At 42.0% G+C, this 13,875-nt stretch overlaps 1 protein-coding gene across 1 annotated transcript; it reads left to right on the top strand.

The window, feature by feature from the left end:
- Window positions 1-120: 120 nt before the first annotated feature.
- On the top strand, window positions 121-11,103 carry LOC115011192 (NUAK family SNF1-like kinase 1). Its single transcript, XM_029436231.1, has 7 exons — window positions 121-712; window positions 3,881-4,001; window positions 4,325-4,476; window positions 5,963-6,028; window positions 8,580-8,699; window positions 9,046-9,178; window positions 9,344-11,103. The coding sequence occupies exons 1-7, from the start codon at window positions 392-394 to the stop codon at window positions 10,534-10,536; spliced, it is 2,106 nt and encodes a 701-aa protein (XP_029292091.1). The 5' UTR covers window positions 121-391; the 3' UTR covers window positions 10,537-11,103.
- The last annotated feature ends 2,772 nt before the right edge of the window (window positions 11,104-13,875 follow it).

Genomic DNA, 13,875 nt, shown 5'->3' with positions numbered 1-13,875 from the left:
CATCCCCTCTCTCCTGCTGCTGAGCCGGTCAACTAGGAGCCCTCGTGAGACCCAAAATGATCCCAAAGGAGTGTGACGCGTCGGGATGTTGCTATGAAAGCTAGTTTTGGAATGAGGAGACTCCGCCCATCGCTCCTGTTGCTGTGTTTTTGAGGAGAGGAGGAAAACAGGACTACACAGCTGCTGCTCTAATGGACCGGATGGGTTTTTCTGAATGTGCTCATTTTAAGGAATTACTCTAGTTTGTGGCTTTGATAACGCTCTATGTGGGCAGTGGATTGTTCACTAGCTAAGCGCTTTGGCTGCTTTTGTTCAGAGCTCAAAGTAATTTGGGGATCTAGTCCCATTGACTGCTGCTCCTCCTGACAGGTGCGCACAGTGCGCAAAGAGGATGGGCAGACGTGAGGCGGATAGCAGAGGCGCAATGAACACCAGCGACCGCTCCGAGCTGGGTTGTCTGCGGGACGCGACATTCAGCGGTGAAGAGTCCCCAACGCGGGACAGCCACCGTCCCTGCGGCGCAGACAAGCGGCAGACAAACCCAGACATGGAGGCAGTGGTCGGCCTGGCAGCGACTGCCACAGCGCCGATGGAAGTGAAGAAGCACCAGCACAAACATAACTTGAAACACCGCTACGAGGTGATGGAGACTCTGGGGAAAGGCACCTACGGCAAAGTGAAGAAGGCAGTCGAGAGAGCAAGCCTGAAAACGGTGGGTATTCATGATGTACAATATTACTTTGGGCTTTCCACAGCGATGTGCCTGAAGGATGCTTTATTTTATAATCCTAAAAATGTAACATGCAGAATGAAGTATAGTTACTGATGAGGATGATGATGGGTAAATGTAGCCTATATATGATGTACCTGTTTCTGAAAATGATTTACCTCTTAACCTCAAACAAAAGCTTTATTGAGATAATGTGATATATTAGCTCATGCTTTTGTCTTCCTGGGAGGTATTCAGCTGTGTGTGTGTGTGTGTGTGTGTGTGTGTGTGTGTGTGTGTGTGTGTGTGTGTGTGTGTGTGTGTGTGTTGCTATAAGAATGTTGCCCATTGGTTATTAAATATTAATTTGGAGGTGGAGTTAAGATCCTGGATGGCATGTGTGTGTGTTTGTGGGTGAGTTCATGGGTATAATGCTGAACACAGTTCTTACTTCCTGTGCTGCCGGGCTGAGATGCCTTTGGTCTGACTCACTCAGCACTTGAACAAGGGGGATACAATTACTACAATACTGTAAGTCTCCTCCAACACCAAAACACAGAACGCTACCAGAACACAACCACACACACACACACACACACACACACACACACACACACACACACACACACACACACACACACACACACACACACACACACACACAGCCAGATTACTTTGAATAATTGTGGGTTTATGTCTAGTCAGTGTTAATCCCTCTGCTGTGATCAGAGCACAAAGAGACAGATACACTGTCAGCCTCAATTTCCCCTTCTGTTTCTTTATTAAACATACACACTGTAATATGGATAATCCTTTTTTTCATCAGATTGTGAAAGTGGCATAATTCCTTTGGTTGCTTTCAGTGTAACTCTGAGACCTACATCTGTGAGAGAGAAAGGGTAGACAGAGATGAAATGAAAGACAGGGAAGGTAGGAGAGTGATGGAAGAATATACAGAGAGAGTGGAGAGGAATAGCTTGTGTGTGTGTGTGTGTGTGTGTGTGTGTGTGTGTGTGTGTGTGTGTGTGTGTGTGTGTGTGTGTGTGTGTGTGTGTGTGTGTGTGTGTGTGGGAAAAGGGGAAAATGCAGAATTCTTTGAGCCAGTAGCCAGCACATACCGAGGATTCTTTGAAACAAAACCGGACATTATTTTTAGAAACCAGACCAGGGGGCTGTTGTTTTGAGGAGGCAGAGGAGGAGACCGTTTTAGAGCAAGAATGCGAAAGACGAGGAGGAGGAGACATAAAGAGCTGACTGTCCCTGTAAAATGTCTGAGTTGTTGTTAGCAGGGTGACTAATGTACAGGATGAAATGGAAGGAAAGAATGATGAATACCGTGTCTTGGGTATGCAGGGCCAATAATCTATATTGTAGGTCCCTTATATTGGCTAAGAGCCTGACTCGTCTTTAAAGCTGAACCAGATATGTGCAACTTGTAAAAAGAAAGATTGTGATTTGCTGTGAAGGCTGAAGGTGCCTGGGAAACCAGTAACCAATAGAATTAATCAGACTTTATTAATTACCAGATTAAAGGAATAGTTTGATATTTAGTTATATTTATTGCTAACTCTTGGCAAGGAATCAAACTATTAGCATTTTGAGTATTCTCCAAAATGTCAAACTATTGCTTTAACTTGGCTGTTTGTCTTCAAAAGCCATGTAAAAGTGTAACATGCTATCTGAAATATATTCTGAAACCGTATATTGTTACACAGAATGCACAAGCGTGAGATCATACCCACACATACACACACCTCCTCTGCACACACGTGCCCCTTTAAAACTGCTCTTAACATTCTGAGGGCTGAACAATGCCTAGTGTACGTCTCTCTTCTCTGTGCTCTGCTGATCAGGCCTTAATGCCCAGTCCGGGGGGTAAGTCAGAGCTTAGATGGACAATAACATACAAGCTTTTTTGCCCTTAGCACACATACTTTGACATCATTTATTATTATTATTATACTTTATTTATCCATTCCTTTTACCTGTCCTGTTTTCAGCCACCTACGTCCTCCCTCCTCATCCCTGATGCTTATTCTATAGTCTCCCCTTCACTTCCTCACTTTACAAATCTTCATATTTCAGCACTTGCTTATAGAAAAGATACAAACTTAAAGACTTGAATATTCTCCTTCACTGGATAGCGTCACATCAGTTATAGAAGGTCGGGTCAGTCCCGTGACTTCCCTGGAGTGTGTTTGTCTTGCATAACCAATGCAGTTGATGCGTGTGAATTGTGTCTTCCAATGTCTCGTAGATGCTTTTTCCAGCAGCTGAGAACATTGTGACCCAGGGTAGAGGCCTGCTTGTCCATAGGGACATTATAGGGTCTGACAGAATTATACAGGGCTTTTATCAGGGCTGTTAGGATGCCAACCTCACAAATGAGTCCTGTAGCCTCATCTGCACATTATATCAAATCTCTCACTCTTTTGTTTGTCCTTTGTCTAGTTATTGTAGTTATAATATTTCTAAATGGGGCAACCTGATGTCAGTTTATTTGTCCACCTCTGTCATGTCCTTGTATTGTGACAGTTACTGTATCCAAAGAGGTTTAGGGGCTCATGTTGTGTCTGTTGTGGTGTGTTTGGTGGTGGGGGGTTGCATCGGGGTACAGTGAGTGCCTGGGATTAAGGAAGCAGAGTGTGAACAGTGCAGCTGTCAACCTTCTGCCTCTGAGCGTGCTCAGATCAGAGGAGACCTGCTCTCACACATCCAGCCCTTAAAACCCACACAATCACCTCTAATACCCACAGATTGTAGTTGTCTATGTGTGTGTATGTGTATAATTGTATCAACCGTATGTATGTCTTTCCTTCAATGCATGTCTATGCAAGTAGTACATGAACTGTCAATGTATCAGTGTTTGTTCACTGTTTTGAATGACTCAAATTATTATGAGGGAGGTGAGGGGGAATGAGTTTACTGGTGGGTTGCAGAATAATTCATTGTAGAGGAATCTGTGTTTGATGGCACCAGATCTTCTGTGAAAATATACAACAACAATAATGGTGGTACAAAGAATCAGCAGTCCTCTAACAACTGTTTTCTTGCTGTGGAAGATGAGTTTTAAAGCTCTCTTGTCAATTAACAGTGATCCAAATATGTGTGTTTTGAACACAAAAGGTTCATATGACATGCACAGACTCAATAGTGTGTCTTCTTTCTCAGTTGGCGATCAAGTCAATCCGCAAGGAGCACATCACTGATGACCTGGACAGGATTCACATCCAGAGAGAGATCGAGATCACCTCCTTGCTCAAGCACTCCAACATCATACGTTTCCATGAGGGTAAGTCTGCAAACACGAAAAAGATTATACACACATCCATAACCTAATAGGGCAGGTGCTGAGCTGAAGGTGAACAGAGAATAAAAAATGTATAAATATCCCTGCAGTATGCAAGATATTTATTTGTTTTTCATACGTCTGCAAACACTACACGCACACATCGCACATGCACATCGGTCAAGAAGCCACACACTTATATAACGGACCACCCCTCTACTTAAGTGGCTCTTATAGTTGTATAGTGAAAGTTTGATGCATCCCCAAACACTCATGTACACATCTGCATAATACCGACCTGTAAATGTTTCCTGTGTCCTGCACAGTGTTTGAGAGCCGGGATAAGATTGTGATAGTGATGGAGTACGCCAGCAGGGGAGAGCTGTACGATTACATCCAGGAGAGGAGGAGGCTGCCTGAAACGGAAGCCAGAAGCATCTTCAGACAAATCACATCTGCTGTCCACTACTGCCACAAGGTTTGCAAACACACACACACACATACTGTAGATACACACACGCTTTCTGAAAATTCAGTATACATTTGGGAACCACATGTAGGCAAGTGCTGAATTGCACGCTGCGGTATTCAACTGTACACAAGCAAATACAGTACCGCTAAATCCACTAAATCCTAATCCTAATACTGCAGAAAAACTTGACTTGCGTTTTCAGATCTCTGAGGTTAAGAGCGCATTAAGATGATGATTGATTTTAACAGTCACACACTGACACATTTAACAAACGCGCTTTCCTTCCTCCTTCCACTTCAATGTAATCCCGGTCAACGGAACACATTCTTCTTTGTTTTTATTGTTGTGTACATAAAATCTACAACTGTGCCAGAAACGGGAATTATCGAGGAAATACATCAATCCTATTATTACAGGAGTGCAGTACAGTAGAAGTGAAGATCCGGCCTTGCAGTCAGCTGAGTTGGATATAAAAGAAACTGTTTTGTTTTCACATCATTCTTATTTTGGCAGTTTGGCTTCTTCATGAATCCCTCACATTAAACTGAGATTATCATTCGGCTCCTGTAGCTTTGTAGTAGACTGAGAGTTGGATTTTGTGCTCCTCATGCCCTCAAATATTGTCCCAAAATAGACATGAATGTTCCGCCATGAGTTATTGAATGTGCCTCTGAGGTATGCGGGGCACATGGAGGGATTATTTAGGCTTGAGCTATTCTCCATATCTGTTCATAGTCATTTAAAAATAGCAGGAATAATAACCTGGTTAACCACATTCATTTCTTTCTTCTGCTTTTCTTTCTCTGCCTTGAACACACACACACACACACACACACACACACACACACACACACACACACACACACACACACACACACATAGGCTTACATACTGTACATACTGTGGACAAAATATGTCTAATGTCAAGGTTCATTTCCTCCACTTAAGTGCTCTGAAGAGGATGTCATTAACGAAAGAAAGGAGGCTATTCTGGCTCATTAGCCAGTGTCTTTAAGCAAAACTGACAGCAACGTGTAAAGTTCCCTGCGTCACGCTGCTTCCTGGGTGGCCAGTTATCTACAGCGACATTGCCTTTTTTTATTCAATGTCAGGAAAACTCTTAAAGTGACAGTGATCCTGCAACAGATTTTTCCTCCCATCAAACCTCACGTGTAGTCTTCCTCTAAAGGCTCCACAGCTGTCTATACTATGTGGCTCCCAGGTGCTTAATGCCATCATGGGTTCAAATATCATCAGATGAATTAACCCAAACAAAGCACTTCCTCATGCCTGTCGATGACGAGGCCAGAGTAGAATGGAAATGGTTATACACTTTTAAATGAAAGACAAAAGCCCCGTGCACCATGGGCTGGGTTGATGTTATGAACTTCAGCTCCTTCAGTCTTAATGTTTACATGCAGAGAGAAAACATCTGACTGTAAACAGGAGGGAGGAGCAACTCAGGATCTCATGCGTCTCTGCTCTCTTTCAGAACGGTGTTGTGCATCGAGACCTCAAGCTGGAGAACATCCTTTTAGATCAAGATTTCAATGTAAAGGTAAGATCGATGAAACGTACATAAACTGAGCCTTCATATCACTTTCCAACAACAGTTGTGATCAAGTGGGATCATGATGCATGTTTTCGGAAAATAAATGAGAGTGTGTCCTTCCAAAAACAAGATATTTATCCCTGGAGGAAAAATAGAAAAGTCTTTTGACAAACGCATTATTGGCCTGAGCGTTGAATACATCTTGCTTTTGATATAATAATGGATCATCCAAAGCCCAATTGCTTTTGTTTTAGAACATAAAGGCATACATCTTTATGACACAGTGGTGGATACATTTGAGGAAACTTTCCACTGCAGCTGTATTCAGCATCCTGGAAGGAAGTTTCAAGTTTTAGTCGTCATATGTAAGTTAACAACAGGGTCAACGGTACAATGAATTGTGTCTGAGAGAGACAGCATGTCAGCTTCACACGGTGCAGCTCCAAAATAAAATGCACATTCAGAACATGCATTGGAGCACTTTCAGCCCACAGTATTTTAATGCGTTGTTAAGCCATGCACACTGAATCAGCACAAACATACTGCCAGGTCTTATAAAAGAACCCAGGGGTCTTTTTTTTTTGCCTTATTTGGGTATCCCTCTCGTTATATGGGAGCTGTGCACTGCCAAGGGGGAATGCAGGGAATCCAGTGGCAATCTCGCCAATCAGAGGGTTTTAATACAAGTATGCTCTGTTTGTCCATTAAAAGAAAACACTATGCGTAGACCTCTCAGCGCCTTTTCATTCATCGCAAACCTCAGCTTCACCACATCGGCCTCTCACAGCATGCGCTGCAGGAAATGACACAGCCTCTGTGCAATGCATGTTCCTGTTATAGCTGCACAATAGCTGCTTCACAGCATGTGTAGAAGGCCAGGCATGATAGGGGAAAATGTTGGTCTTGGTCACTTTTAAAGTCACAGATTATAATTTAATAATAGTCTAATAATAAAATTGCCCTTTTATGGTTGGATTTGACTATTTTCATTTCCCAGTAGCAGAAGTTTGTTTTCTGTACTGAGCATTTTGAAAGTGTTTGTTTAATGTCATGACCTTTTCTAAACCGCTTATAGACACCGACACCTCACATAATGTTTTAATACAACCAGATATACTCTTCACAGCCTACTATGTAATTAGAAAAAGCATAATGAACAAAAAGTTAAGGGAATTTACACTTAAATCACCCATAATAACATGAAAACTACTACTACTAGGCAGCTTAAAAGTTTGGGCAGAGATCGACTGCAGAAAATTAACCATCAATCTGTTTCAGTCCAGCATGTGTACGAGAGATGATGGCTTCTCACAACAGTCCATGTAATTCCCAGGCATGTGTACAGGATTCGTTTGAATGTTTAGAAGAAAGAGTGTGTCTTATACAAGCACTCGGCACTGAGGAATGTCTCTGCCATAGCACTACATGGACACACACACACACACACACACGCACACACACACACACGCATGGTAGCTTGAAGAAATTAAAGCTTACATAAACTTCACAACTCACATGCTCCGTCTACACACCATTTTTGTCACTGTATGTATAATATCAACTGTGAGCTGGCTTGTATACACAGTGTCATCTTCCGTCTGTGAGGTCTCTGTTCCACGGAAATAAAGCTGTCACGCTGAGTATTTTTAACACCACAGGGGCTGATAGTGGGCCGGTGCTCGTGGTTATAATCTCTTCAGATAGAGAGGAGCCTCGGCATGTCTGCGTATGGCTCTCGCAGCCTCAAGTGAGTGATTGTTCCATTACGTGAGTGTAAGCAGCCTGATGTTTTTGGCCCTCTCCTCTTTCCTCACTCACACTGACACTGGCAAACACTCAGCATACCTATTTTTGGCTCCTTTAAAAGGAATTGCTTTGAGTTGTTGTGTTTTTGCTCTATGGGTAAGAGTTTGCAGAACATACTCACTGAAAAGGAATCTGGATTGCGTGAGGGCCGAGTATGTGTTGAGGTGAATGAGCAAATTAATTTATAAAGGGTTCAGTGTTAACTGATTAGTCCATTATGTCATAAAGTTAAAGCGTCCTATGTTGTCAGCTGATGTAGTTATATAATCTGTTTTTGTTTATTTGACACAAACACACATACTGGTCTCTTTGCGCCCACAGCTGTGAAACGTTTGAATGACACATGATACTATATCTGAGATATTATTCTCAATGCTTTGTTTCATTTGTATTCTTTCACAAATGTTAAGGTTTTGGTCTGCTTTATTGTTCAAATGTTTAGCATCGTTCAAGATCTGCTTTTTATTTATTAATAGATACAAATGAATTCAAACAGATGTCGAACGTTGGAGGCTAGGCGGCCTCCTGACCTACAATATTGTCCTCTTGAAATATGTGTTCGTGTTACTACTACAGTATGTCTTTCTTATGACGTCTGCTGTAACTTGACTTGTTTCTTTTTTCTTTTTTGTCTTGTTATTAACACATAAAGTTATCTAGTTGTACTAGCTCAGAAGTAGTAGTAGCAAGGGACACAAAATACTTGACTAATCAAAATATATTTATGTTCTCTTTTTCTCTGGCTCTGCAGCTGGCTGACTTTGGCCTTTCCAATCATTTCCAGAGGGGCAGACTGCTGCAGACGTACTGTGGAAGTCCGCTCTACGCTGCCCCGGAGATAGTGAATGGACTACCCTACCAAGGGCCAGAGGTGGGTCAACACACACGGCCCTCGCTGGCTTCCTCAGGAGAAATTAAACAATGCACCAAAACAGTAAAGTTGTGGGCTGTAAAATCAAAACAATGTGATGAAAGACGATAAAGCCCTGAGGGGTACTACAAAGTCGGGTGATAATTGTTTGTGCGTTCGCCACTACGAGCATCACCTTTTGTGTTACCCATCGTTAATGATCCGTTACTAATAAACAATTATTTATTAGTGCAGCTTCAAAACACTGATTTTGAACCACAAAACTTAATTTTCTAAATCTCGAATTTTAGATTTTCTAAAGCTGTAGAAAATCATGTTCTTCATTATGTGTCTTTTTGTATGCTAGGTGGACTGCTGGGCGCTGGGGGTGTTGCTGTATGCCCTGGTGTATAGCAGCATGCCATTTAATGGGGCCAGCCACACCACACTCACAGAGCAGATCAGCCAAGGTCGCTACAGCAGACCCAACCCCCCGTCAGGTAATTCTTTACAATGTGCACGTCTCCATCAACAATATATTTACATTTCTCTTCACCAGAGTGTCCGATGTGATGGCTTAGTGTGTTGTTCTTGCTAGTATCCTGTTAATTATAATGTTATAGTCAGTTAAAATTTTAAATAACTGTTGACTCTGTTCCCTCCAGACGCCTGCGCTCTTATCGACTGGTTGTTGACAGTGCGTGTGGACGAGAGGGCTACAATAGAGGACGTTGCCAACCACTGGTGGGTGAACTGGGGTTTTGAAGAGAGTGTGTGTGACTGCCCTTCATCCCCACACCAAGAATGCCCCTCCCCCCTATTGGCTCGCTATATCGACTGGCAAAATCGTGTCGCAGCTACCAGCAACATGACCGTTGACCCAGGGTGCCTACCCTCAGACTCCTCCTGTCCACCTCAACTCTCTCCACACCCTTTTTACTTCAGCTTACCTCTGAAGAGTGATCGTGGAGGAGGAGGAGGAAGGGCACGCGGAGGAATATCATGCCTGAGGAAGTCACGCAAGGAGAATACAATTCCCCAGACTGCACTGGGAACTTGTGGTGGTGCTTGTGCAACAGCTGCCTCCTCCTCTGCGAGTTCCTCCACTCCCACCATTGAAAGAAAGAAACCCAAAGGTATTCTGAAACCCCAGAGAAGTTTTGACTCAGTCTTTCACAGCCCTCCTAAAGAAACATTTCCCTCACAACCGTGTAACGCTGCTCCCCATCCTTTTCGAGCACATTCACTTGCCCACACACATGCTGATGTCCTATCCACGAGCCTGCCGCTTCCCTCTACATTCAGTCAGCCCTCATCCAAAATGCCCAAGAAGGGGATACTGAAGAACTTGTATGGAGGGGAGTCGGTTTATGGCTCATCCTCAGACAGAAGGATCTCTGGAGCGGAAGTTGAAGAGAAGGGAGATGCAGCTGATTTGCGCTCCCACAAACAGCACACTTGTCTCCCAGCGGCAGAAGACAGCCCCACCATGTGCACAGAGGCAGTAAGAAGAAGGAAGGGGATTCTGAAACGTAACGGCAAGTTTTCTCGCAGCCTGGATCTTCCCAACGACCACCACCCGGCACCCATGATATTCCCCGAGGCTCTGCAGCAGCTTCTCCAGGCCACAGGGGGCGCCCAGGGTCACCGCAGCCGCCCCTCAAGTGTGGTGAGTGAGGATAGCCTCTTCTCCTCCGATTCCTTCGACCTACTAGACCTCAGCGCCCAATCACATCGCAGGATTTTCTCTCGGGGGATGCAGCAAAGCGCATGCAGCTCTGAGGAGGACCTGGAGCAGCTGAGATCTGAGGCAGACAGAGTTGGTGGAGATGGAGGAGAGAAGGAAATGCTAACATAAGCCTAAGGATCAATGTAGACATAAGTATAGTGAAAAAAATTGGGTCAAACACCAGTTCTTCACTTCACTTTTCTGTGACAATCAGTGCCTGCCATCTTGAAAAGACTTAAATGAACTCTGGAAAGGTCGCCTCTCGAGAACGAGGATTTTACCGTGCATTGTGCTGTCAATGTAAAGCTCAATTGAGGCAATGCAGAGAGTGACTAGACACTAAGGGACACCTAAAGGGGATCAAGTGTCTGCCTAATTGCAGAAATAGGACAGGAATGTGGCAAAATTGATCTGTTTAATCTACTCACTCTAACCTCACCTGCACCTGCAATAGTTCCGCTTTTTATATTTTACAGCAGATTTTTGTTCACATGAGCCTTGAACATCTGAGTCTGGATGCTGCAATCTGGTAAAGCACTGTAGATTTTTGGAACCGATGAGAAGTATGACCTAGTGCCATCTTGGATATGTGAATCCATGTATCAATATGTCAAAAGTGACAATAAACCGAAAGGATATGTTAAATGCATTTCCATCCACCTTCATTTTATGGCCACTTTGCACATAAAAACCTGAGAGGAAATGTTGAAAATTCTGAAAAAAACCTTTTTGCATGTAGCTGCGGTGGAGAGTTTAGTGTATCAACAAAAGAAAAATGCGACAAAGTGTAATTGAAACAGACTTAATGAATAAATCATGTACAAGTACATGCGTGTGAGACGCAAACATCAGATCTGTGTGGATCCTCAAAATAACAAATGAAACAAACATAAATGCCACATTGAGCTCTTTTATTTTTTACGTCATCTTGTTGCGTCCTCTTCTTCTGCAATGGTTTTAATGGCACCCGACAGGAGAATTAGCAACATTAACTGTTTATCTTGATTTTTTAAATTCCTCATATTCATGTAACGGTAGTGGACGGTAATGCACATTGACTGCCATTTGGTTTTGAATATTTTTCTGGAAATTCATGTAAACTTTTGCTACATTTGGATGGAAAGCAGACTATGGATAGTTGTATTGTTAGGATCTATTCTGCTAAACTTAACTGTTGTGACAATTAATGGTAACACTTAAATGTAACCTATTTCTTAAGCCTTATACAGTAGAAACATTTAATAAATGGGTTATAAAACACTATAATATAGTTGTAAGCGGATATAAGGGCATTTTTAAGTGTTTATTCATTTGCCGTGTTTGTCAACAATTGTAACTTCTCCTACAAAGACATATTTCCTATTATTACAACTGTGTTTTACAACAATATGATTCTGTTTCTACACCAGCCTCCACTTAAGTGTGCCCGCAGAGTTATAGTATCTGACAAATACATTCATAAATGCTTACAATTACATTATAGTGTGTTGTAAAACATTCACTAAATGTTTATATACTGCCTAAAAAATACTAAATAGGGGGAGTTCAAGTAAAGGGTTACCTATTTCACCACGTTCTGAGTATACGTTCTGCACAATTTGCTTCTTTGCACCAACAGACACAGTGTGAAGAGAAGATGGATCACATTGATTTTTATTGCGACACCACCAGTGTTACTGTGGATATTGAAATAGGTGATGTATGCAGTAGACGTAGGCATTTTTAAGTCTGTAATTTTAATATTGTGAGAAAAGAATTGTTCATTTGTTCAAGCTTTTCATACTTCTTTTTGGGATGGGGGGTTAAATGTATTATGTGAACCTGAATACTTTCCAGTCGTTTTTCTGGTGAGAGATTATGAAAAGCAGCAGGAGATGAAAGAGGAATTGTGCCGCAACTTTAAAAAGAGTAGAGATTAATATTATGAGTTTGTGCCATGAAAAAAGACAAATCACCTTTTCATTCAAAATGGCACTGTACATAATACAGAGAATTCAAAGAACGCTGTTTATGTAAGACCAAGAGCTATCCATTTAATGAATTCCCAGAGTCCTGTGTCTCCATAAACACAGAACTCTATTTACCTGTTATCTGTTTTCATTATGGTTCATGTGCTTAAACAAAAATGCACTTAAAAGAAGAAAACACTCAGAGGTCAAATTGGGCTTTAGTATTTAAACTACAGAGTGGTAGTTTGAGAATAAATATTTTTGAAATCTAGAAATGTCACTTCACTTCAAGTGAAGTTTACATTTTATTTGATAAGTTTGTATAAAGAGAACGATTAACACATCAACTATGCAGAACTACTATGTTGAAAAGAGTAAGCACGGAGCCATTGAACATGACGCATGAATGCTTTTTCCTTTGTTTCCTTTATTGGCTTTCACTAAATACTTTTCTAAACAAAGAACACATGTTTTGCAGCCCTCTGCTTTGTCTCTGAGCCCATCATCGCGAGCAGGTAAAACATCATAACTAAACTAAATATTTTTGGTTTTCATGGTTTACTACATATTTACATTTTCCTGGATTGACAACATTCTCCAACCTTTTAGGCTAATGATATATTGTCAAAAATCATAATGATCCTTATTTCTTGAAAAGCTGCACTTTTGGACTCACAAGTTTTCACAGTGTTAAGATGAAACAAAGCAAAGCTCACCAGCGGGTCTTGTTTAGATATGGGGAAGAGCTTACTTTATACCACCCACTTGCATGGTTTTTAACTAATCTAAGTGTCCTTCCTGTTGCAATGTAGTCTAATGACTTTAATGTTAATGGTTGATTGATGGCAGCAAAGCACTTTGTTCATTTGCCATAAGTCCAGAGCATAGGTCTGATGGTGCCAGTTTAAAACAGTCAGAGGGACCAAGCTGTTACATAACAGCTGCTGTTTAATTTATGTTTAGTTAATATTGACACTGCATGCACATGGCAGAGAGCTGGAGAGAAAAATAGTCAAAATGATCCAGGCTATGTGCTAGTAGGTTATGTTGTCTGTGTCCAAGGCACCTTTTACATTACAGGTCATTTAGCAGATGCTCTTATCCAGAGCAACTTACAGTGAACTAACTACAGGGACAGTCTCCCTGGAGCAGCTCAGGGTTAAGTACCTTGCTCAGGGTCACAATGGTGGCAGCCTGGTATTGAGCTCACAACCATCTGGTGTTCTGTTTGGAAGGCATACCACTAGCCCACTAGGCCATCTCCACCCTATCTTTGATGATATCTCGTCATTACTTACCAGGTGGGATAAACACAGTATCATGGTAGATCTTCTTGTTCATATGAAAATCAACAAATAGAAAATATGTTATCAACGTCTCCGTTGCACAGTGTGTTGGGAAACGATGCAGTGTGTCATGTGTTGTTGGTAGCTCTAAGAAAAACAGAAAGAGATCTGACAGCAACAGTATTAAAACATCTACAATTCCAAACGTTATAGCCTATAATCTTTTCATGTCA

The sequence above is a fragment of the Cottoperca gobio genome, chromosome 7 (assembly GCF_900634415.1).
Source record: "Cottoperca gobio chromosome 7, fCotGob3.1, whole genome shotgun sequence".
Lineage (NCBI taxonomy): Eukaryota > Metazoa > Chordata > Actinopteri > Perciformes > Bovichtidae > Cottoperca > Cottoperca gobio.
Note: the sequence above shows the minus strand (reverse complement) of the source record. Positions and strands in the feature narration are given on the sequence as shown.